The sequence below is a fragment of the Lepisosteus platostomus genome, chromosome 11, assembly GCF_059453375.1.
Source record: "Lepisosteus platostomus isolate fLepPlt1 chromosome 11, fLepPlt1.hap1, whole genome shotgun sequence".
NCBI lineage: Eukaryota > Metazoa > Chordata > Actinopteri > Semionotiformes > Lepisosteidae > Lepisosteus > Lepisosteus platostomus.
Genome location: NC_142621.1, coordinates 227,213 through 252,394, shown reverse-complemented (window position 1 = coordinate 252,394; position 25,182 = coordinate 227,213). Strand labels below are relative to the sequence as shown.

Sequence of the window (25,182 nt, the reverse complement as noted above, 5' to 3'; positions counted from 1 at the left end):
TCTCCTGCGATGCAAGCCTAGTATTTCCTGCTTCACACGTGACCGCAAGTTCTTCTGTATTATTGAAGTTCAATACCGTCTGACGGAGACACTCGTGGTATCTGTTTGCTAGAGCTTCAGCAAGTCTAACACTCACCTGCAACTGATTTAACATGGATTTTTATGTTAGATTCAACGAAACATTTGATTCAAGAGGGTAAGAATAATACAGAGATCGGCAACGTTTTCCGCTACAATATTGTAGTTTAATATTAAAAACGAAACTCATTAGGGGGAGACGCTGCCATAAAACGCATTAAAATAACTTAGGATCTAAACTTAAAAAAAATACTTCAGGAATTGCGTATTGATTAGCACTAAAATTCAATTTTCACATACGATTTTGTTTCTGACGTACCGTATGATTCAAGTTCCAAAGTGAATTTAATAGGGTATCTGCTGAGCAGAGCCGGCGTGGAGGCACCACTGTCAGATAGTTTCAGCAAAACCACTAGTTAGTTTGACGGGCAGGAGCGTGGTTCTTCTCTATCGTTTTTTTTTTTACATCTGGTGAGTTGATGCTGGATTTCGAGATTAAATTCGAAATATAAAAATAGCTTATTTGCTAGAGTCTTCAGCTAAATAAAAGGTGCGAGTGGCTGGTTTTCTTTTGAGATACTAGTGCTGATTGCAGTAAAATTATGAATTTTCGAAGCGTACTGTAAATGTATAATATATACTATTTAACTAAGCCTATGAAACGTCTGTTGTACTACATATTTAATACTTTACGGGTTTTATTATTTTTAAGATACTGAATGTATTGGACCATACTTGCATATCATAACGTAGAAAATGCTAAAACTCCACGTAATCTCGTCTATTTGAAGTTATTTATAAAGAACCTGTAGCAGTTATTGCCAAATTTCTGCTGACTGCAGAAAATTAGTTTCACAAGACGACATACGAACAGCACAGGTGTCACTTTAGCTGAGCTATTCGTTGTGCTATTTCTGTCTCATTTTCATGACACTCATATTGCAATTAAAAAACAGCACTTGTCACTCTTAGTGAGTACTGTTCAGTCACTGCTACTGTTTTTATAAAGCAAAAAGTTAAAAAAAAACTTTCCTAAACAATGCAGATGACAAGGCAAAAACCACAGACTGCCTGCGATGGTGTTCCCTTGCACATTGAACCAAGCTTTTCTTAGATAAACACTGTTGCTGTTTTTTTTTCCTGAGCACACAATGTACTGTGCCCATTATTTCACAATGATTTTTGATTTGTTGTAGCACAAAGAGATCAGCTCTATTATTTTTCAAATTGGTAGTCTCTTTTTTAAATGTTCTAGTGCTGAGTTATTTTACACTCAAATCAGAATTTTGTGATTAATTACCAGTTTTGAGGGAACAGTTATGTTTCTTATATTCTGCTGGGTTCTGCATTTGCACAATGGATGTTTGTTTGTTCTGCTGAAAAATTCACACATCTGATGTCCATTTCTGAAAAACAAGCAGCATCTCAAGTGTTGTACTACCTGCTATAGATCTCAGCTTTTTTCTAGCTTATCAGATGAGACTGAAAGAAACAACATTTGTGTCAGGGGTGTCTTGGCATTGTGCAGGGCTGCTGCAGTTGATTGTGGTAGGTTTGCTTTTATGCTGCTGAGTACAGGATTGCTGTAGAAAACCATTTGGGATCTTGATTAAATGTTTGGCAGTATTTGAATTAATCATTCATGACTGACTCTAATCTATGTGAGTGGATTTGACTGTTTTTGCTTCTAGAAGCAAAACAGGAATCATGATGTCCCCTTACCAAGAGAACAACACCTTCGGGTTGGAGCAACACCTCTGTCGAGTCCTCTCTCCTGATGAACAAAGATCTTGATGTCTTGAACAACTGCTGATTTTGTACAACAGACCAGTCAGTGGGGAGTCCTAAGTGAGCTGACTGACTGGTGCATTGACCAGGTTCCCCAACCTGTGCTGTGCTGTGCTGTGCTGTGGGGGCCAGTGCCCTGTGCATGGTGACTGAACAGGGTCCCATCGAACACCTGTGGAATGGCCTAGGATGACATGTGGCATATTGGGTTTAGAGACCAGTGAACAGGCACATGTCTGCAGGGGCTCTATGAAGTGAAAAGGACAAAATCCCACTAGACAGCAACCTGGTACGAAGCATGTGTATCAAATGTACATCTTGTATTGCTTTCAGCATTGGCCATGATGCACACATGGTACAAGATACAATGATGAACAAATGTGAATAATCATCATGGCATGAAAGGCTTGGTGCCCAAACAAAATGTGTAAATCCAACCATAATTTAAAAATAGAAATAAAGGAATACAAAAAAGCAAAACATTTTTCTATAGATTTTCCCAACTTTATCTTATACCCTCACCAGCCAGTTTCATTTAAAATAACACTTGTGCATGGTCACTGAACAGTGTCCAGTGACTGTCATCTACCCTTGTCTGCAGGAGCACAGTGACAAGTCAGGACTTTTCTGCTGAAGAGGAAGCTCTCAGAGAAGACCTCAGGTACTACTTCATGAGCCCCTGTGAAAAGTACAGGATGCGGCGCAAGGTTCCTTGGAAACTAGGGGTACAGATTTTGAAAATCATCATGGTTACCACTCAGGTAATGCTGCTCATGCTTATGGATTTCAGAGACAGTGAAGGTAACACTGGGATAATGTTGTTTGCACTATATATGTCCCTAACATGATATAGTCACTCCATTCAAATGACCTACAGTATATATCCACCTTATTGATTGACACAATCATCTCAGACTATTTTAAATAAATATCCTAGTAATTACAGTATGCATTAATTACTTGTTGTTATGTCTCACACCCACCTTTCCTTTGAAAAAAGAAATGTCTTATTTATAGTACTATTCTGTAATCTACAGTACTTATACTTATTTTTATATACTGTGGTAGTGAGGTTCTCTATCCTTATTGTGTCAGGCATATTGTGGTGAGGTTAGGTATTTAAAGTCTTTCGAGAAATGTTTGGGGTTACAAAAAAAGATGAGCATTGTTAAGGAATGTGTGAATGAAAGATGGTCATAGTTTATTAAAATATGAACAAATAGAACAAGTGTTTTCCTTTTGTCTGAGTTTTTGTCTGACAAATAAAATTAAAGTTATTTATCAGGATGTAGCTTTTACTGCCATTTGTTAAGGATTCATCAGAACTGTGCAGGCGTAGAGCAGGCACTGCCTGGTAGTGAAGCAGTGAGGAAGTTGCCAGGGCTTGCAATCGAATTAAGAGAAGTTGTTTTCTTTATCTGCTGTTGACCAGCTGATATTACAAGGTTACATCCTTAGCTCTCCTGATCAGAATCTTGCTGGGTCCTGGATTGTGTAATTGAATGCATTGAAATAATTTAGCTCTATTATACATTTATAACATTATATAATGATAAAACTACTCTCAACCTCATGATCTCTGGGCTGAGGAATGTTGACACAGGGTAGTAACAATGCAGTCTATCTCATTTTTGTTTTGTTGAAAGCCAAATCAACATGATCTCCAAAACATTGTCTTCTCCCCCTTGTTCTGTGTTCAAAGCTTGTTCTCTTTGGGCTGAACAACCAACTTGTCATCTCCTACAAGGAGGAAAATAGCATGACCTTCAAGAACCTGTTTCTGAAGGGGTACACAGGGACCGATGAGGATGACTACAGCCGTGCAGTTTACTCTCAGCAGGATGTTTATGATTGTGTATTTTTTGCGATTGATCAGGTTGGTACCATAATTGGTTTTCATAGCCAGCAGCCATATCACCCTGCTACTCACAACTGGCAACCCACTGAAGCTAAGCTGGTGTGAGCCTGGTCAGTACCTGGATGGGAGACTCCTGGGTTAAACTAAGGTTGCTGCTGGAAGAGGTGTTAGTGGGGCCAGCAGGGGGCGCTCACCCTGCAGTCTGTGTGGGTCCTTATGCTCCAGTATAGTGACGGGAACACTATACTGTAAAAAGGCGCCTTCCTTTAGATGAGAAATAAAACCGAGGTCCTGATTCTCTGTGGTCATTTAAAATCCCAGGACAAGAGTAGGGGTGTAACCCCGACGTACTGGCCAAATTTCCCATTGGTCCTTACCAATCATGGCTTCCTTATAATCCCCATCTATGAACTGGCTTCATTACTCCCCAGTAATAGCCAATGTGTGGTGAGTGTTCTGCGCACTATGGGTGCCGTTGCATCATCCAATTGAATGCTGTACATTGGTGGTGGTGGAGGGGATCCCCATTGCCTGTAAAGCGATTTGAGTGGAGTGTCCAGAAAAGTGCTATATAAGTGTAAGCCATTATTATGATTACTTTACAACCTCTAAAATAATGCATTGCTGTGACTTTTTAAGTCTTATCACTGTAATTTTTGTTTATCTATGCATTATATAGTTCTCTTCTGTTGCCCATGATTCTTGTGCATATTTTTTTCAGGAAATTCCTTGATTGCTTTTGAGTGGAAGGAAAGATTTATCCAGTGAAAATAGTCTGAAAGAAAACTTTAATGATTTGTGATTACTGATTGAACAACCGACTGGATTTGAATCACAAGCTAACAAACAAATCTGTTGTAAAGTAGACTATGGAGCTCTGCAAAGTAGGGATGTCCAGCCCTTATCCTGGAGGACCAGTGTCTGTGGTCATTGCAACTCAGCTCTTAATGAGCTAAACCAGGTGGTTAATGGCTTAACCGGGTGCTGACACTTTAATGAAACCTACAAAACCTGCCGATACAACAGTCCTGCTTCTGGAGGAATAAAAACCCACAGACTCACTGGTCCTGCAGGTCCGGGACTGGATATCCTTGCTTCACAGAGTCCTATTAGTCTACTTTATAACAGTTTTATAATAATTGTAATGGGGATATTGAAGAAGTATTGAAGAATACTTAAATAAGATGCAAATGTAATATACTGCAAATTAAGACTTATGACTTAATCTGTCAAAAAACAATTGTAACAAGCCAGGTCTGCTCTGTGTGTCGGCATCACATCCATTTCACACTGTGTGTAGTTGCTTTCTGTAATTCCATACATTTCACTCATAGGTGGTTTAATGAAAATCACTACAAGGAAAATAAAATCTCTCTCTCTTCCTTGCAGTATGCCCTGCTGAAGAACCTGTCAGTGGGCCCTGTGAGTTATGCACAGGACGACAGTGAAATGTCGCCTTTAGTCATTTGTAAACAACATTACAGGAGAGGGAGTGTTCAGTCTTCATATGAGTCTAATGATATTGACCCTGAAACAGAAACTGGTGAGAAGCATGAGGTTTTCGGCAAACCCATATCAGTTTATTGTTGTGTACTGTGTTAAGACCAGAACAAGCATAATAAAGCACAGAATAAAATAAGGTGAAGAAAGGAAAACCATGCAAAACTAATTAAATTAATATACTGTAAGCAATATTTCCCTTTGGGATCAATAAAGTCTTATCTATCTATCTATGAAATAAGTATAAAGCATGTCTGCTGATATACTGTAGTGTATACTGTAAATGTCCATTGAAGAAGATGCAACTTTTTCTTTTTCTGTTACAAAGAACAACTGATGAATTGGTATTTTAATAATGTATCTTTAATTCCTGTCTCATTTTCCTTCTTAACAGCCTCTATTTCTTTTCAGTTTGTTTGACATTGGACATCAAAACTATAGAAGATAAGGAATGGAAAATGGCCAATGCCTCTTTCTTTAACCTCGACTTTTACAGGTAAAGAACAAGCTTGCTTCATAGCATGTACTGTTTTTTGTCCCACTGAATTTAAAAATGTATTTGTCGTCATTAAATTTAGGCTTGTTAATCTGAGAATCAGCTTTCGACTAAATGGAATCAACCTCCAAACAATACGATCTCATGAATTGCCAGACTGTTATGAATTCTTTATAACGGTAAGTTCTTTTGTTTTAGTAAATTTATGGAGATGTTCATTTTTTAATTTTTTTAATGTTACGTTAAACATTGCTCCTCTTGATATCTTACCTTAGGAGAAAGTAGTGGTTTAACCAGTAAAGGCACTCACATGGATTGCTGCTTGAATCCTAAAGTCCATACTCAAGAGTTTGAGTCACATTGAGTCTGGGCTGTGAATATGGCCCTTCAAGTGGTGCTCAGACCACAGAGCAAGGATTCAGCTCACCTCAGTATCTCATGTTTTCCACTCAACAGTGTCCCTCTGAGTTGTCTGACACTCTTATCTTTCACTGTTGTCTGTGATAGTCAGTGCTACCTGTGCTAACTGGGCTCTATGGGACTTGCAGTGTGAGAATTATTGGTTGACCATGACATTTCCTTTTTTTTTTCAGATAACGTTTGATAACCAAGGTCACAGTGGAAAAATGAAAATCTATTTTGATAGTGAGGCTATTAGCATTGCATGCAAAAATTGTAAGAATATAGGAACAGGTAAGTACATAAGTATAATTGTCATAGAAAAGTGAATGAGGATACAAGATAAGATTTAGAGACTAATGTGAAATTGACAGCCTTTAATTTTGATGTATTGTTTCCCAAATCCATCTATGTCAGAACACATCTCCATTGCAAAACATTGCTGAATTTCATACAAATAATACTGTCTGTTCAAACAGTATAACAGCCAACTACTGTGCCAGTAGCATAGAGAACATGTTCAGTTTATTGAATTAGATTTATGAGTGCATTTTCATTCTTAAAGTTTTTATAATGTGTATCATGTTATAACACAGACTTATCTTTCAGTTCAGAAAAACAAGCGTTATCTACTTGTATTTGATGTCTTTGTCATTGTGACCTGTTTGACATCAGCAGTGCTTTGCACACGATCGATTGTACTTGCAATTAAATTACTTCAGGTAAGTCATTCATCGTTCAGTTTCTTTCTGTTTATGGGATCTGTATTAATACCTGCTGACATGGCAACAAGGCAAAATTTAAAGTAATTTTCTTAGATGTGAGGTTTTTCAGGAGTGTGTAGGATAGGCAAGTGGCACATTAATGAAAGTGTCTCCTTTTGTTGGCTAGAGGTTTGCTCGGTTTTTGCACGTGAACTACAAGCACAAGGTGTGTGAGGCAGACAAGCAGGAGTTCCTAAACATCTGGTATGTCATGGTCATTGTCAGCGATGCCATGGCAATTGTTGGGTCCATACTGAAGATGGAAATACAGGCCAAGGTAAAAACAGTACAAACAGAATTCACTGTAGACTGAGAAATTTGGTACAAGATCAAGGACCTTAATTGACTATTTAGCACTCTCAGAAGTAGCTTATACTATTATTATTCAGATCATCATCCATACATATTTCTGATATAATCTCTCACATTGTCTCTCTCTCTCTGTGTTTGGGAGAATGATAGCAGACAGTTACATTGAAAAAGTAAAGAAGACAGTTAAAAAGACATTATGTTAAAGGAATACAAACGATATGCTCTTATGTATTTTTTTTTTGTTTTCAATAGAGCCTTACAAGCTATGATGTCTGCAGTATCTTTCTAGGAACTTCAACATTGCTGGTCTGGGTGGGAGTGATCAGATACTTGGGATACTTTCAAAAGTACAATGTAAGAAAGCAGAAGTAATCAGTGACTGAATGTGTAAATTTCCAGTGCTTTTTTAATGTTGTGAGAATCATAAGTTATTTGTTTTACAGGTCCTTATTTTAACAATGAGGGCAGCCTTTCCAAAAGTCCTGCGATTCTGTTGCTGTGCAGGAATGATATACTTGGGGTATACATTCTGTGGATGGATTGTTCTTGGTCCTTATCATGAAAAGGTAGGAGTTTAACATCTTTACTGCATAGACAGAAAACATGATACTTTCCCATGCCTAACAACATTAGGATATGGGTTTTAAACAGTTTTACAAATCCATTGAATGACTGCAAGACCTTTAGCAATTGTCACGGAGAAAGCAAAAAAAGACATGATGTAACCAAAGAACAAATCTGTCTTGCATCTTGTACTGACCAGTATGAAACTGTCCAAGAGAGGGCAGTGTTGCCACATACACTGATGTTACATTATTGGAAAACAATGTACCACCACAGTGCTTGTACTGTAATTCATCAAGTTAAACTTGCTAATGTGTGTAGAATATAATAGGTGACACTATTTTATCAAATTGAATAAATTATTTTAAATTATAGGAAATGACACAGTAGTCCAAGCCTTTCCAGTCCATGTATGGTTAGAGGTTAATGGTGTATTATTGACTCTCTTTGCAGAGAGACAGAATGTCTGCTACCGCAAATGACCACAAATGATTAGTGGCATGATCAGTAAACATATTAGAGTACAACTCCTGCATATATTTTCTGCATTCCCTCCACCTGTATCCATAATTCAGTGTAATGCTGCTCAGAGCACAAGAGAGGGGAATGTTATTTTGTACCCATAAAGTTAAATATGAAGATTTGTGTGTTTTCTTGCACTGTTGCTGTAATTTGACCATTGAAATTACAACTGTGCTAGAAATATTTTTCTCATATTTAATTTTTTTTAAGCTTTAATCAAATAGTCATGATTGTGCCGGGTTTGGTGGTGTTAGACAGACCACTTCAGTTTTGTTATTTGTTTAACTAGCTGAACCAGAGGCTATTTTGGAAAACTTGAAGCAGCCTATACATGTCATTAGACCTTTACTCTTACAGGCTATTTAATTTCACCATTTAGTTACAGAACTGAGGTGAATTATTTGTAAGTTGTAATCAGGTTAAAACCAATAAGAAATAGATGATTTACTGATACCTGTAAAAACTCTGAGCATTCCTTGTATGCTGTTTCTTGGAATAATCTGTAATCACTCCACATTCCTTAGAAATTAGTCAAATATAAGTATTATTTAATTATAATTTAAGAAAATTGTGGTACTTATTTATTGTGAACAGATTTTATGCATTATTTCATTTTGTTGTTTGATTTATTTGTAAAGCCATAATGTGTTTTCAGCTGGGTTTAATCTTTTTAGTTTTTGCTTAGTGTAAAATACTCTGGGTTTATTTCTGAGATGTTGAGAAGTTTTTTTTTATAGAAGATGATTTGGAAAGATTTATTGGAATTGTCTCTGCAGTTTTACTAATGCTGTTCATTCCAATGGTTCATTTCCTCTCTAGGCTGAATATTATAATGTTAATTTAGTTTTTTTATTTAATTTATTTGCTGATTTTATTTTCAAAATGTGAAAACAATTAAAAGAAAATCCTAACAGCTATATCACTGTTGCACAATCAGTCAGGCTTCTATTATGCCACCTGATTTTAGACATAGAGAGGAGTACTCCTGTGCTCAGTAGTAGATACTGTAAGTTTTTTCTATCGCTAATCGCATAGTGTTATGATATGGTGATGGTGGCAATTTCTAAACCAAAAGTGTAGTTGTGGTGTCCTGGCTAAAATTCCTATGGGCTGTACAACTGGCACAGTGGTCAGCATTGCTGCCTTTCAGCTCTGGGACCCTGGGTTCGATTCCTGGGGTGCTGTCAGCATGGTGTTTGTACTGTATGTTCCGCCTGTGATTCCTCTGGGTGCTCCAGTTTCCTCACACAGTCCAAAGACAGGCTGGTAGGTTAATTGACTTCTGGGAAAATTGTCCCTGGTGTGTTTGTGTTTGTGTCTGTGTCTGGATTGGAATACATCCAGCGTGTATTTTGCTTCAGAGGGGAGAAGTCACTTTAGAGACTACAGCTCTCCTACTGGATCAGGTAAAAACAATTAGAAAATGGTTGGATGAATGGAATTGAAAGGAATTTATATTATTCAACCTCAAATGAATTTGCCATTGAGCCAAATCAGTGACTGCAGCACTACTGCTGATATAAAGGCATTGTGACTGGGCTGCAGTTATATCTATCATAAAAATATTATAAGCCTTAAACACCAGCTGAGTCCCTCTCTGTCCTCTCTGACAGTATGCAGGAATTTGAGGGAATGAATGAAGAATAAGGGTTCAAGCTTGACTGTTAAGCGTATAACTAGAGAAAATTGTGAATGTGCAGTTAAAAATAAAATCAAAACAACAGGACAAAAGTCTTAGCATTTATTTTATTTGACACAGGACATCATCTGCTTGCTTTTCCGTGGAGATTGTGAAAACATTTGGATGTTATTGTTTTTCTGCCAAGTACAGTTTGAGGGTCTGAGTCGAGTTGCCGAGTGCCTGTTTTCACTGGTTAACGGAGATGACATGTTCGCCACCTTCGCCCAGTTCCAGGAGAAGAGCACTCTGGTTTGGCTGTTCAGCCGGGTTTACCTCTACTCCTTCATCTCCCTCTTCATCTACATGGTGCTCAGCCTCTTCATCGCCCTCATCACTGACTCTTATGAAACCATTAAGGTACCTTGAATGACAGATTGCAATAGCAGGATTTGAAGAAAATGAGTATGAATCACTTTGTAATTTATCAAAATGGGACACCATAGGAAGGGTCTTAACACTTTTGCAAATCACTGTTTATTATGGTTTTTTGTCCTGATTTGCTAAGAATTACCAGGAGAATGGTTTCCCCATGACAGACCTCCAGAGGTTCCTGAAGGGATACAGGGACTTCCCCTCCTCTGAGAGCTGCAAAGAGCAGGAGGCCAAGTGCTCCTTTGTGTGCTGTTGCAACAGGTACATAATCGCTGTAGCAAATATTATCCTGCTCATGAGCTTAGACTGCTGTGGCTAAAAAATATAGGGAGATAATCTGTGAGTTTGTTGAAAGGCTTCCAATTCACTCCCATTCTATGGAGACTTCCCATCTCTCTATTAGAGAGCAAGGAAAGACACCTTTGCAGAAAACTGTAATAGCAGTCCCCTCTCCCATATTCATAGCTCTTGTGTACTGTATGTGTCGGTCTAAGTCAATATTAGTCTAAGCTGGCCATCAGACTGGAACTTCTGTATTACATGTCTACCAGACACTGGCATCTCATACAGCAAGATCTGAACGTCAGTGTGACAGCAGGTTTCAGGCAGATAATTTAGTTTTTAGCCACATTTGTCAGGTTTAATAATGCTCTCGTCTGATTATTTGACCTGGAGAAAGTGCTTTAGATTGTTGTAGCATGGAAACACATTGGTAAAAGACAGACAGGAAGTAGGAAACTGCTGAAAATGTTTGTGATTTTTCCTAATGTAAGTAATACAAATAATAGAAATTAGCTTTGCTCCTGGAACATGTTGCTGATTGCCAGTAGGGTCTTCCATCATTGTTTCTTTTTCATGGGTTTTTTGCTTCCTCAGGATTAACAGCTTCTGTATGAATCAGGAGACAGCCATGAGACATTGTACCTTTACATTTCTGTTGTCATGAGGGAAGACAACATCCAAGGTCTCCTCACATCTGCTGCTCTGACTAGCAATTCTCCACGATGTCTCTTCCTGTAGAAAACTAGAAATACCTCTCATTGTAAACCCCTCTCTGTCCTGCATTTGTCTTTCTTTTTACCACTCCACCATCTCTCTGGCAACTTTGCAACTCCCACTTGGTTGATCTCTGTCTGGGGTCCTAATGTCCTCATCCTGCAGCCAGGGGACAACTCTCAGCCAAGCTGGTTAAACAAGAGTTTAATTCACATTCCTGTCGCATTTTCTTCTGGAAGATGTTATTCCTCATGCCATACGGTATAATGGGTATTATTAATAGATGTCTAGTTAGGATAATTAATTTATTACTTAGAATGGGAGTAGCACACACAGATTGGAATTCTGCAGATGTCAACTAATTTATATAAAATGGGAAAACTGAAGAAAATGCATACCCTAATTAGTCTTACTTCTATTGCTGATAAAGTTTTGGAAAAGAAAGCTAGAAATAACTTGAATGCTAAAAAAAATAAGACTATACTAGTACAATCTGAAATATCTCTATATCAGCTTTTTTAACATTCATTTTTTAAACTGTAGTCTTAATCTACACAAGTAGTAGTTTTACTTTAAAAATCTATTTCACTGTTTAGTTTTTAATTTGTAGTATAATTAATCCAAGAAGAAATTTCAATTTGTTTCAGATCTTCCATTTTTTGTAAAAAAAAATTGTATTTTTTTTTCTTTTTCAATGGTATTTACCAGACTGCAGATAAACTGTCACACCTGATTCAAACTGTACTTAAAAAGTGGTGAAACGGAAATAAAAGCAGGAAAGACTCTGAACATTAAATATTTAAACATTTTGCTTAATCTGTCAGTTCTAATTTATACTTTGTTACATTTTAACAGGCTGGAGGGAGATGAAGATGTATTGCTGATTAGCTGAGAGAATCTTTATGTACCATATATAGTCTTAACCAACTTGAAGACTACTGGAAACAAATGAACCGATGGAAAACTATAGAAAACAGACTGTGAGAGCAGCTTCCACATTTTCAGTGGAAAACAAACCCAGGAGAGATCCAGGGTGCTGGACATTTTGGAGACATACTTGGAGTTGATATAATCTGCGGTGAAGAATATGTTGTTCATGAGCCTAATTATATTTTCATTCCTTTTTAATGTGAAACTAAACCCCGAAAAAGTGGCATTTCCACTGTATACCACATTAGGTCTTGAAAGAATTCTTAATGGTTTCCTTATCCTCGTCATTTAAATCTGCATCTGTAGATCATAATTCAGTAAGTGACAATTACTTTATAATGCTGGCCATTATAGATCGTATATGCTTAGATCATTTGCCCAACTCTTGGCCTTTTCATGCCACACTGAAAGCTTGTTTGTGAAATGACTCCTTTGTGTGTTCTCCGGTATATTTTAAGTTTCATAGTAGCTAATGAGAAACCTGCATTATGATCCATTAGGGTGTTGGTAATTGCCTATTTAAGAGGCTATGTTCTTAGGAAAAACTTTTGGCTCATATTTAACTGTCAGAGTGAAGCTTAAGTATGCATCTTGCTGAAAATATTTACAGGAACAAGAAAATATATTTTGTCCAAGATATCTTACGGTATAGCGGCATTACCTTTTTTAAAGTTCCATGTTTCACCTAAAAAATAAACAGCCAAAATAAACAAAATAAATGTACATACAGTATGTATATAATTTGTTTTTGTATAGTATGAATCAAGTATAAACTGATATTCTTTTTTGTTGCTCTTTGCCTCAGTCTTGGATCTCTGTTGATCTAAACTATCTGAATTTTACTGAGGAAGGATAATGCTAAGAGCTGTATTATTTAAGTGGTTCCAGCTCAGCTCAGTCTAGTCCCTATGTAGTGAATCTCTAAACCTCCAGAGGAGTTAGTTACTTTTGTAAAAGGATCTTTACACTGAATTATTATAGAGTGGCTTGGACAACAGAACTCAGTGGCAATGTGTACGCATGGATAGAGAGGGGGCTAACTTGAAATAGCACATAATCTAAAGGGGCATGATCTCTGATTAAGTGTATATTAGCAGTGGTGTAACATTCTACCTTAAACCTGTTGCTCTTCCTGATCTATATCAACAATTTAGGTTCTGATATAATTAGCAAATTAATTACATTTTGCACATGATTACAAAAACATAGAGAATGGAAAACACATAAACCTCACCTTAGTGTCCATACGGTCAACTGTTGCTTTACAATATTTTTATCCGTAGCATACATTATTGATATTTCATGGGTCATTTTGAGTTCCAGGAAGCTGTGGAAGAACATTTCAGAACACTTTCAGTTTTTGTCACAAGGCATTTGAACTTTTATCAACTTTCTGTTAGCAAGAGTTCTGTTGATTTTAAAAAGAGAGTCAGGCAAAAATATTTTAAAACATAATTGTATTTTATGTTAGGAATTTACAATAAAGATTTTGTAAAACAGGCTCTAGAGTCACTTATTACAAATTGTGGCTCGGATTCAATAGTTGCCTTGCATACCTGAGTTTCTGCTGAGTTTGAGGTGTAACACACTTCTCATGTTTATTTCTCGTTACATGTAGAAGTAACAGTACTTTATCTTTCAGATATGTCTGATAAGAACGGATTCTCATTTACAATTATGACTTGACCACTGAAGTACAAAGGAATGAAAGAAAGAAAAGTATAAATAACATGACATTGCAAATACGGCGTGATACTGTACTTCTATCCCCTAGCCACCACTGTGCACATACAGTACTGTAATAAAAAAACACTGATTAAACCATTGTGAGAATGTGGAGCCCTTCACCAATAATGTCATACAGGTGGACCCCATTATAAGATGCCCAGCTACACATCATTTCACATTGACATCATTGAGGAATTGAGTAAATCAATGTCAAATATTCCCCCAACCACACAGGTGGCTCATGGACTGTTTAATTCCATACATGGGAAAAAAAAATATTGTGAAGAGCAAAATCTAACATTAAAAATTATGAGACAAGAGAACGTATCACTTCTCCTGAAAAGAGGCAGAACCAGGACAAACTTCCATTTCAGATATTAAAGGATCAGAAAGTAACAGGTTAATGAGATTCATATTTCTGTGGGTTGAGCCTCCTCTTGATTTTAATACTGTGTGCTGTGGGAATAGTCTTCCTGTGTTTTGCTTGGCTCATGAATATTAGTGTTTTGAATGATTCCTTAGATTTTTTTCAGACACCAACATACATTTATCCAACCATGTTCAAGCATGATCTTGATAAGTTAGGGAATGTTTACTTTGAACTATTATTTACTCTGTCTGCACCACAGACCTGGACTGGCAACATCTCTTCCCAGAGGAACACGGTCCTTCCAGTTTTACAAGTCTCCAATTCACAGATTGGAAAAAGCCAGTAAAAGTACAAATCTTTTTTATCTTTTTTAAAGTTTTTATTTTGTTTAGTCTTGGGCAGTCCTAGCATTTTCTTTTAATAATCCCTATTCTTTTAATTAGATTATTTTCAGTATTGTTCAATTCGTCGTCCTAAAGTTGATGGTTCTCAGTATTATCTGTAACTGGATATTTATTTTTATTTTTGTAGGCAGTGCGCTGCACAATCACAAGAAGGAACTAAACTCACAAGTAACCTGGGCAGGTCCCAACTTGAATGTAGAACAGCGAATAGAAATGAACTATGATGATAGTAAACCAGCCTCTCTCGCACAGACCCACCTCCTGCGGTGTAGGGTGAATGTTTCATACTGTCTCATTCTTACCTGAAGAGCACTACGTTATGCTTTTCCCTCCCTGGTAAAAAAAAAAAAGAACAAAATTCTTATTCAAATGTTTTTTAAACTACCAATTTAGTGTTTCCGAAATGTGTTGCCAAGGGACAAGTTTTCACGTTTGTAACGAGATTCAAAATACTGTAAAATAGTTGGGAACAATTAGAAGCCGCAACTATGCAGCTGTGTAGTGACTAGTCTGCGTGAGGAGTGTATCAGTAACAGCAACCAGAACCTGTGAACCACAATTTAAAATGTATACTTTGTGTGACTGCTTTTTATGCTATTTTAGACTTATAAGATGTATTATAAATATTACCTGTAACTGGACGTGTCTGTATATCTTCATGGGAAAAACGTCATCCAGTGTCTCTGTAATTTATTACATTATTCTTTCTTTTTATTATACTCCATTAACCCCGGGTTAAGGAGTCCAGTCCGTGTGCAGCTGCAGGAGGTTCCTCAGACAGATAGAGATCGGCAGGACCAACGCCCGGTGCGTCAGCGCGAACTTTGTAAAACTTGTTTCATCCTTCAAAGCCGCCGAGAACCACTTCTTTCCTGCTTGATGCCAAAGTACACAGGAGCAAGTCAAGAAGAAGCACGGAAGAGCTGAATTACTGTAGTAAAACGAATAGGAAAACGTCTCTAGAAAGTACCCAAACATGTACTATATATACTGTATTTACCACGCAGAGCTAGAATGTCAAGATAAACCACACAACTGGTGAGTACCTTACGGCTTTCGCAATACATTATTTTAAAACATTTACATTCTTAATGATCTTAATGCGGTTTCTTTGTCAAGTGCATTCGTTCGTTTACAAAACTGCGTTAAACTTCAACAACTTTGACGATAGTATTGCGTCAGTTTAAACTCGAATCAAGGTATACACCATGAACGTAAAGAAATGAGCTTTCAAAACTGACACGTTTTCTGCTCCAGTTCAACTTAGTTTCAGTTGTAAAAAAAACAGTTAATATGACATTTAAACTGATGTTTCTGAAGTTCAGTACAAATTATTAACTAGTTATTGTAACCTGTAATTAGTTTAGTTATATTCATTCAGTTAAATCTACCATACCAGTGTGTTTTTTATTGCTTGTGTTTTAGAAGTCAATTTTTGACAAGGTTGTTTTCTTCATACTGTTATTGTTCACACTGGTAGCCTACATTGCACTTTAAAATTGAAACAGAGAATGTTATTCCCAAAACACAGACCTGATTCTAGCTGTGCATCTTGTTTTAAATTTCTTTTTAGTGTTTCATTTGAAACTAGGAAGTCGGATCAGACTCAAAGCCATTTCTTCATTTTTATGTTTGTTTTATTGTTTTATCTATCATGAATCATTTTTGCAAGTATCCTACTTTTGAAGTGTAAGACGCATGCTATACATAAGCTAATTTATCCACCTGCTCAGTGTCTATAAAAAGCTGATCAGCTCCTCACCATATTTTAAAGCCAGTTTTTAGTCTGCTTCATGCAGCTGTTCTTGAGATTTTATTGTGTTGTTTCAAAGACATTGTTTATGTATTTTTCTAAAATTTAAACATTTAAGTGTTAAATTATTATGTATTATATAGGGATGATTTTGCTACTGTATTTCTGTCTTAAAGAGAGACTAACAGAAATGTTCTTTGAAAATTGCTGGCTGTCTCCATACTGGTCAATAACATTCTGTTCTTTCTGAATCACCTGTGTTCTCAGAAGCTCCGCATGATGCATCCCAGTGCAAACTACTGCTACTATGGCAAGCCCATGGGCTTCTTTTATAACAACAGCAACCACACCATAAAGGACTGGGATTCCAACCAGCTCATTGTTGTCCAGTGCTTTGGCTCCTTTTTCTGCCTCTTCATTTTTGTGTCCAATGCGATGGTCATTGCAGCAGTGATCACCAACAAGAGATTCCATTATCCTTTCTATTATTTGCTAGCCAACTTGGCAGCATCAGATTTCTTAGCTGGAATAGCTTATGTGTATCTTATGTTCAACACAGGAGCAGTATCCAAGGAGCTCACTGTACAGCTCTATTTCTTCCGCCAGGGTCTACTCGACACCAGTCTTTCAGCTTCTTTGGCCAACTTGCTAGCAATTGCCTTGGAGCGATACATCTCTGTAATGAAACTAAAAGTACTCAGAAACCTCACAAAACGGCGTGTGACATTCTTAATAGTGCTGGTGTGGGCAGTTTCCATTACCATGGGCGCTGTGCCAAGTCTGGGCTGGAACTGCATATGCAGCCTTGAGGACTGCTCCACTCTGGCACCTATCTTCAGCAGAAGCTACCTGACCACATGGTCAGTGTCCAACCTTTTCGTCTTCCTAATCATGGTGGTAATTTATACGCGAATATACTTATATGTAAAGAGGAAAACATCCATCTTGTCCTCCCACACCAGGGGATCTATAAATCGAAAGAGAACACCCATGAAGCTCATAAAGACTGTGATGACAGTGCTAGGTGAGTTCACAATGCCTTTGCAAAATAATTATCAGTATGGGAATGTTAAGTTAACTGAAAGTGTAAGTGATTTTTATTATTGTTAACTATATTAGTATTCAGATATGAAAGAGGTACAATACAAACTTAACTCATAGTTAAACCTTGAGGGATTTTGTAAGTCCATATGAAATGCACTTTGGGGTGGGGCTGAGCTTCCCATAATCATATTTGTTGCTGTGCGTATGTTTAACTTTGGCAGAAATAGGAGATATGGTGAGTAACAATCATATGCATTTTAAATTAGAACTAGTTAGTAACAGTCATATTATAAGTCTAGTTCCATAGTGAAAGATGGAAAGTCAAACATGTTTCTTTCATGTCTGTCAGACACACAGTAGCTCTTATACAGTAGCTCTTGGTTGTTTAGTTTTCTTGACAATATCTGAAGAATATTATGATAAGTTACAGTAGTCACAGAGTATTTTCTTAGGAAAACTGTGGCCTGTCAGTCTTCCATCTTCTTAGTGTTTTCCTGCTTTCAGTGTTTCATCTTATTTCTTAGGCTACATTTTCCTGGCTCCTTTGCTAATGTACATGGAAAGGGACTTTCTGCAAGAGATGCAGTTTCTGGATAAACATAATCCCCTGTGGGTAATTCTGAAATGACCAGAGGGGCCATGTTTATACATGCTACTGTGCCTGTGACTGGAGGGGGGCTTAAGGGAGATGTGGACAAAAAGGCCTTATGTTAGGTGGTCAGTGGTATGATTGGATGGTCTGTAAAAAGGTTACAGTTGAGGAGTCATCACGTAAAAAGCATTTTCTTTGAAGAAAATGTATTTATAGATTAAAATAAATGTACTGCAAAAAGTGCTAATGTAAAGTAATTGCTAAAGAAATGATCATACATTCTTTCACCCGTTGACAGCTTTAAATGAAAAGCATTGTTAAATTTTAAACCTATCTGACTGTGGTTTCATTGTGCCTGATAGTAGCAATGTGTAGGAACTTACAGTTTCCGATACATCCAGGTTTTCAGACTGTTGTAAGCTTTGCCCAAAGACACTTTACACAACCTAATCTCCCATTAGAAACAGCAGAGCTGAGATCATGCAAGCAGGATTTTTTTATCCATGAGACATCAGAAGCTCAACTTGCTGCAGAGCTCTGTAAGCACTAATTAATAGAACCATTGTACAATTTACAAAGTAAGATTGTATTTTATGGCTTCCAGTTAGTAGTCACAAAGGTCTTTGGACTTAAGGGATTCTTAATATTACTCACTTCAGGTTAAAAAACTATCAGTATTTCGTGAGGTGGTTGAAAACTAGATATGTGTTTGATTTGACATACTGTATAAAGATTGTTTAATGTGTTATGTTTATGTTTAATGTTTACTGTGTTAGATTTCTTACAAAAGAAATGAACGGTGCTTGATCCGAACCTGTTGTGTTTTTATCTTTCTTCATTTGGCCCAAAGTTTAATATCTTCTATATTGCTTTAATCTTCTGCACCTTCATGATACTTATTGTTTGAAAATCAAAAGCCCTAACTAACGAGAAAAGAGGAGGTGTGATTTGATGAGCTTGTATTTCCATTATCTGCCTGACAACCTATCCATTAGACTGGGGCCGTTGAAACCTCCTTTAATGAAGATCAGCCAGGGAACTGCTGCCAGAGGGTGGAGGAAGGGTCACAAACCAAAACGCCTCAGTGAGCTCGGAGTGTTATTATTTATACATTGGTAGGCAGAAAGGGCACGTTTAGGGCTTGACTTCCTCTTGAATATTTTTATTCTTCATATTTCACACCATACATCTAATTTGCTATTTTTTCTCGCATCTGAGGACATGTTCAGAGCGTTCACTGCTTTGGCTAAAATACAGTTTGACTTTGCTAGTGTTCTTTAATTGAACAGTAAATTGACAATTAAATGTACATAAAATAAACTACAACTGCAATTATTGTAGCATTTTTTAGAACTGTGGCATTAATAGTGACATCTTTTGTATTTATAACTTAACCTGCTTCATTTTAAGACTTAGAAATGGTAATTAGACAAGTTTCAACTCAATCTTTGCTATAAGAAATTATTTTCTGTGTCTATTATTTTTTCAGTACTGTAACGTAAATGTTGTCAAAGCTATTTCTTGAAACACCAAGATAAGGTCCTCCAATCAATCAGCTTCAAAAAACTAGAGGAGCAAGATTAACTTAACGGCCTCCTCTAGTTTGCAAACTTTTCCATGTTCCATTCTGTACCAGGTCAAACAACAGTGTTGTTCCAGATTTGTCTAGAAGTTAGTATTCAGTAAATTGGTCATATTTTAATATGAAATCTGCTTTGTTGTGTTTGCATTGTATTTTAATTCAAAAATGTTTTTGCAAAGACACTACTGAATTGGTCACATTTAAAAACTGTTATAAGATAAAACAACACCTAATGATTCGATTTTAATACGCATTTCTTCTGTGTATATATACTACTGAAGTAGAACATGCATAGTCAAAAGATGTTAATCCATATTTCCTCCCAATTACATACATGCCTCCCTGAATACAGTACCGCTTGAAAGTGCAGCATTTTCGTTTTTTGTACTTGAGGAGAAAGACTCTTTCCAGTTGTTTTGATTACTTCCTTTTTATTTAGAACCACTGCATATACTGTATACTCATACTAGTATAATGTACTTTTAACCAATGTAGCTCAAGATCTCATGTTTCTAAAATTAATCAGGTGTTATTTCATTTTTTCTATTAAGTGTTTTTTTCTTGTCTATCCATTGTAAAGATCGATATAGTTAAAACATTATAAAAGATGAGCCAAATATCATAGTATAAAAACTGATGCTGTTTAAAAGTTATAGTAAAAAGGTTAAAGGTGCTTTTAAGAGAATTATACTGTATGTGCCTTCCTGTTACTTTTGAAATATAAGCAATGCATTCCACAGACAATTTTACTTTCGAAACACACAACCACATTTTATTACTCTTTTTTATTGTCCTATGAGGTAGATGAACGTCAAGATGACTGTTGAAATACTTAAATTAGAATTGTTATCTCTATAGATTGCATTGAGGTTGTCTCTAAGCTTGTAAATTGTTGAGTCACATACAAAATTGTATTATATGTCTTTAAGTAAATGTAATACACAATAACACATTGAACGACTAAAATCTGAAAGGTGTGCACTTAATTTCACTTCTACAGTACACTCCTAAACAGGACAGCGTCTTCACCATTTGACTCAAAATATTACAGTATTTGAAAGTATATATCGGTAATGTTGTGTTACTAAATCCTGGTGAGGCTGTGTGTTTGTAATTCTTTTCAATGTTACAGAATAGACTTGTTTTTGTTTTCCTTAGCTAGCACAGAACAAGGCTGATAGAGCATGCTTGTAGAAGGAAGCCATTGGATGCCATTGTATCTGTGGTGTTCTTCTCAGCTCATTCGTCTCTGGAACCATGAACAGTTGAATTGTAGAGAATAAAGGTTACTTTACATGTCAGGTCAATGGTGCTTTTTTAAAAAAATGAAATGAAAACAACATTTCCTGGACGGGTCTTAGAGAAAAACAGAAGGAAATATTATTTATTTCATAATCATCAGTCATTGGTGTTTTACATTACAGTATATGGAACATAAAGCATCATTGCCCTTGATAAGGGCATTTGCTAAATAAATAAAAATAACATAAAGAAGGACATATGTGACTTGAAAGTGTTTTTTGGTGAAAGTATGTATGTTTACTGTAGCTCTTGATGATCTATGGACGTGACCTTGGATATTAGGGTTGAGATCAGGATTAGATTTCCCTGCGTATTGAGCCTTTCATGTTTTTCACATTTGTCTACTTGTAGAATGTTTTTGATCATCTGCTTTCCTTATACATATGTTGTGATGTTCTTTACTAGCTGAAGGAACTCAAGTATGTTTGCAGTGTAGCTTGAACAAAACACAATGATGAGGATGTTCCTTTACATTAAACTGGCAAACATAAATGAACAACAGAGAACTGAGAGGCTGGGAACAGGCTAGCAATTGCTTTCTTTATAAGGGTGTAATTGCCTTTTTTTGTTAGTGCATGATAAACAGCAATGTTGACCACCTTGTAGCTTGGTGATCAGATTGCTGGGTCTGTTCAGTACTTGGGAAACCTCTGCAGAAAACCAGTTTGTAAGTGAAGTTGGTGGTCCTGTAGGATGCACTTTTCCCTCAAGCCATCAAGCAGAAATTATCATACCCATTGAGCTTGTAAAGTGAGGGATGCATGTACTGTATATGTAAAATACTTAATGATAAAAATGCCATATAAGCTTCCACTAAAAAGGCTTTAACTTAGTAATTTTTCTTACATTTTAGCTCAAGACCTGTATCAGCTCAGGTCAAGGAGTTCAATACAAATTATAATTATATTAAATTGATGTAAATTAAAATGAAATGTATTGCATTCCTACTGACAAGATGCAACCCAATTATTCTCTTTTGTAAAAATTTTGTTTTGGTATTTACTTGTTATTTCTATTACTAAAGTGTACCAGGCTTCATTCAGTGGACATAAAAAAGAGAATTTTTTTATCTAATATACTGTATTAACCTCACAGTAGACTCAGTAACTGATAAAATGCAACCATCAAAGTGTTACAATAACGTTTGCATTCTGATTTATATGGAATGTTGAATTTTATATATTTTCTTTGCAAGAGGCAGTTTTATGGGTAATATGGTGATATCTTTTCCAGGGAACAATCCATGAGCCTGTCTCATATTTCAAACTCTCAAATGAAAGCTTTTAAAGTTAAAGATGTAAAACTGGTTTGCACTAAACAAGCACGTAAATAAATATTTAGTACCTTATCTTAATTACAAAGAATAAAATGTGTTTTTTGAAATATTAAGAAACAATTGCGTTGTCTTGTAAGTTTAATATTTCTGACCTTTTAGGTGTGTTTGTGATTTGCTGGACACCTGGACTTGTGGTTCTGCTACTGGATGGTCTGAACTGCAAGCAGTGCAAACTTTTGGGCTTCAAACGCTGGTTCTTGCTGCTAGCTGTACTCAACTCTGTCCTGAATCCCATCATTTATTCCTACAAGGATGAGGAAATGTGGATGACCTTCAAGAACATGATCCGTTGTGTTTGCACAGGCACCAGGAGACAGAGGTCCTCTAGAGCCAACTCCAAAGCTCTGAACTCTAGTCTGGACATCAGCATCCGTGCCACAGAGGATGGTAAGATCAACACTGAGGAATGTAAGATCACTGCTGAGGAAGGTAACATTGCCACCCAAGAAGAACTCAAGGAATGATCTGTCTCCTGAAGGACAGGAGAACGTTGTGAACTGTACTTTGTGCATGGACAGAATGCCATCTGAATTAAACCAGTTTCATAGGTATAAGGAAATGGATCCTCAAATTTGTCCAGGTGCTTGCCTAGTATGCTCAATGAGAGTCTGTATATACCTGACTTTCCCTGCATTTTGGATTTGGGTTTACACACATTGTTCATTAGTAACTGCTGTTACAAAATGTACCATATAAATACCTGATTTTCTTTTCTAGACATGTTGCCTCCTGCAGACTCCTGTGCACTGTGATACTCCTGTATAGTGTGTTATTACAGTGACGTCACTGATTTAAAGATTTAAGTTTATCTTGAATCACTGACTATAAAGAGGAATTTGAGAGCAAATACTTCCTTGATTATAAAGAACTTAATAGAAATTTGTGTACAGTATGTCATATGCAGATTTTTAAATAATGAGGTATTTAGAAATTTCTTAACAAAATTGTTAATTGTAAAACACAGTATACTGTACAGTACATTCATAAATATGATTATGATATGATATGACATTATGCATATAAATGGATGCTTCTTAACAGCTATTCTTTTCCTTTATTACACTTTAGGTTGTTTCTAATGTTTGCTGTGTTTTACCACTAATTTTATTGCTGTCTGTTTTCATGGAAAGAAAAACAAGTTTCATTAGTTGCATTTCAGTTATCACCCACAGACGCATTCAAACGATCAGGCTATTTTTAATTTATTTTATTCACTTCAGATTAACTCCAGGATAGCAATTTTGGATTCAGTGAAAAAAAAATTAAAGGTATGTTTTTTTAAAAAGCATAGTGAAAATTGGTACTGTAAAAGTGTTTGAAGGTCAAGACTGGACTACTGGGAACCTGAAAGTAATCTACAGTGGATGTAAGAAATCTATAAGGCTTGTATAAATCTATGACCTGCAATACATTTTGTATCCAATTCATTGTAATGGTAGCTTCACTCTTACACTTAAAAATGATTTAACACTTCAGCAGAAAGTGGGCATACGAAGTAATAATCATGAGTAATAAGTAATGAAAATGTAGTGTTAATAAAATTTTACCTTTCAGTGGAATAACCTAAGCCAGTGGTTCTCAAACTGTGGTACGCGTACCGGCAGTGGTACGTGGCGTGCCGCCAGGTGGTACGCCAAATGACCCTGGAACTGTGTTGTGTGCGCTGAAAAAATCGGGACGGGTTTTCATATTTTGTATTTTTATACGTGTTGAATACGCAGCCTACGTACTACGATACAGTGCGCGTTAATACTTCAGTGGACACAAGAGATACTCTGTAATTCTATACCACTCTATAGGAATGCGTGCTACGGACGCAAGTGACCAATTGTATTTAAAAAAAGCTACTGTATCTCCAGCAAATAGGGAGAAAGAATGTGCGTGATTTTGGAACAATGCCAACGTTGAAAACACAGGAATGCATAGAAATGCGTGCTACGAACGCTGGTAATCTTGTGAGCACAGGAAAGCGTGAAAAATAACAGAAAAATATTTAAGAACTGTTCTAAATTAATTTGAGAAAAATACACCGAGCGTCTCTGTGTTTCTCTCCCATGCGCATGAAATAAATACTTAAACACTGAAATAAAAACGGAAACGTGGGAAAATGCAAGCTTGCGGATTGCTAAAGCAGGTAAGCCCCACACTATTATGTGTGGAGAAAAAGCTGCTGAACAGTTTGACCTGCTGCCCCCCCTGAAAGATACAGTCATCCATAGACTTATTGAAATGAAGGATTATATCAAAAGTACGCTAACAGAGCGCGTTAAGATGAGCAGATGTTTTTCACTGCAATTAGATGAGTCTGTAGTCGATTTGGCCAATTTGCTCGTTTACGTTCGATACGAGTTTGAGGGTACGTCCCGTGAGGACTTTCTGTTCTGTAAGCCGCTACCAACAGGAACTACAGGAGGAGCACGTATTTCAGCTTCTGAATGAATTTATCGAAGAGAATGGCATCGACTGGATTAAATGTGTCTGAGTTTGTACAGACGGTGCTCAAGCAATGACAAGCCGACACAGCGGTGTAGTTGCACGAATTAGAGAGGTTGCTCCAGAAATTAATGGTTTCATTGCAACATCCATCGCGAGACCTTTGCCGTCAAGAAAATGCCTGACGATTTAAAATCTGTTAAGACTCTGTTGTGAATTGTATCAAGGCTCGAAAAATTAATTCACATCTGCTTTGCTCGACTAAACAGGCTCACCCCTCTCACTGAAACGGTGCTTTTTTATTTTTATTTGTTGTTTTTTTTTTCTGTAAAACACTTTGAGAAGCCACATTTTAATATATCAAACAAAGTTTATTAT

The 25,182-nt window shown here is 36.7% G+C and overlaps 2 protein-coding genes and 1 long non-coding RNA gene across 12 annotated transcripts; 2 read left to right on the top strand and 1 right to left on the bottom strand.

The window, feature by feature from the left end:
• Positions 1 to 39: 39 nt before the first annotated feature.
• Positions 40 to 13,761, top strand: mcoln2 (mucolipin TRP cation channel 2). 8 transcript variants are annotated; one of them, XM_088597636.1, is made up of 15 exons: positions 40 to 196; positions 2,468 to 2,627; positions 3,569 to 3,742; positions 5,114 to 5,267; positions 5,636 to 5,720; positions 5,803 to 5,899; positions 6,314 to 6,413; positions 6,729 to 6,841; positions 7,011 to 7,160; positions 7,448 to 7,549; positions 7,639 to 7,761; positions 10,113 to 10,319; positions 10,468 to 10,595; positions 11,211 to 11,298; positions 12,186 to 13,761. In XM_088597636.1, the coding sequence occupies exons 1-14, from the start codon at positions 153 to 155 to the stop codon at positions 11,278 to 11,280; spliced, it is 1,707 nt and encodes a 568-aa protein (XP_088453762.1). In that variant the 5' UTR covers positions 40 to 152; the 3' UTR covers positions 11,281 to 11,298; positions 12,186 to 13,761. The 8 variants fall into 8 exon arrangements, 6 of the variants coding, with proteins under 6 accessions (XP_088453762.1, XP_088453763.1, XP_088453761.1 ...); XM_088597638.1 differs by adding an exon at positions 1,770 to 2,155 and having other exon boundaries at positions 52 to 196; positions 11,211 to 13,761; XR_015925125.1 differs by lacking the exon at positions 11,211 to 11,298 and having other exon boundaries at positions 10,499 to 10,595.
• Positions 10,009 to 15,533, bottom strand: LOC148651680 (uncharacterized). Its single transcript, XR_015925127.1, has 7 exons — positions 15,393 to 15,533; positions 15,065 to 15,095; positions 13,817 to 13,949; positions 13,495 to 13,587; positions 12,922 to 12,945; positions 11,259 to 11,348; positions 10,009 to 10,323 (listed from the first exon to the last, which is right to left on the bottom strand). It is a non-coding gene; the product is annotated as an uncharacterized LOC148651680 (long non-coding RNA).
• On the top strand, positions 15,107 to 23,409 carry lpar3 (lysophosphatidic acid receptor 3). Of its 3 annotated transcripts, none has more exons than XM_088597644.1 (3): positions 15,107 to 15,800; positions 16,783 to 17,539; positions 22,675 to 23,409. In XM_088597644.1, exons 2-3 carry the CDS (start codon positions 16,792 to 16,794, stop codon positions 22,833 to 22,835), a joined length of 909 nt encoding a protein of 302 aa, XP_088453770.1. In that variant the 5' UTR covers positions 15,107 to 15,800; positions 16,783 to 16,791; the 3' UTR covers positions 22,836 to 23,409. The 3 variants fall into 3 exon arrangements, with proteins under 3 accessions (XP_088453770.1, XP_088453768.1, XP_088453767.1); XM_088597642.1 differs by having other exon boundaries at positions 15,400 to 15,800; positions 16,786 to 17,539; positions 22,471 to 23,409; XM_088597641.1 differs by having other exon boundaries at positions 15,658 to 15,800; positions 22,471 to 23,409.
• Positions 23,410 to 25,182: the final 1,773 nt, after the last annotated feature.

Bases quoted from the DNA above. Each gene is read 5' to 3' on its own strand.
- lpar3 (XM_088597642.1), top strand. From the start codon at position 16,792: ATGATGCATCCCAGTGCAAACTACTGCTACTATGGCAAGCCCATGGGC. The intron at 17,540-22,470 runs GTGAGTTCACAA...CTGACCTTTTAG, and splicing joins GACTGTGATGACAGTGCTAG to GTGTGTTTGTGATTTGCTGG.
- mcoln2 (XM_088597636.1), top strand. From the start codon at position 153: ATGGATTTTTATGTTAGATTCAACGAAACATTTGATTCAAGAGG. The intron at 6,842-7,010 runs GTAAGTCATTCA...TTTGTTGGCTAG, and splicing joins TTGCAATTAAATTACTTCAG to AGGTTTGCTCGGTTTTTGCA. The intron at 10,320-10,467 runs GTACCTTGAATG...TGATTTGCTAAG, and splicing joins ACTCTTATGAAACCATTAAG to AATTACCAGGAGAATGGTTT.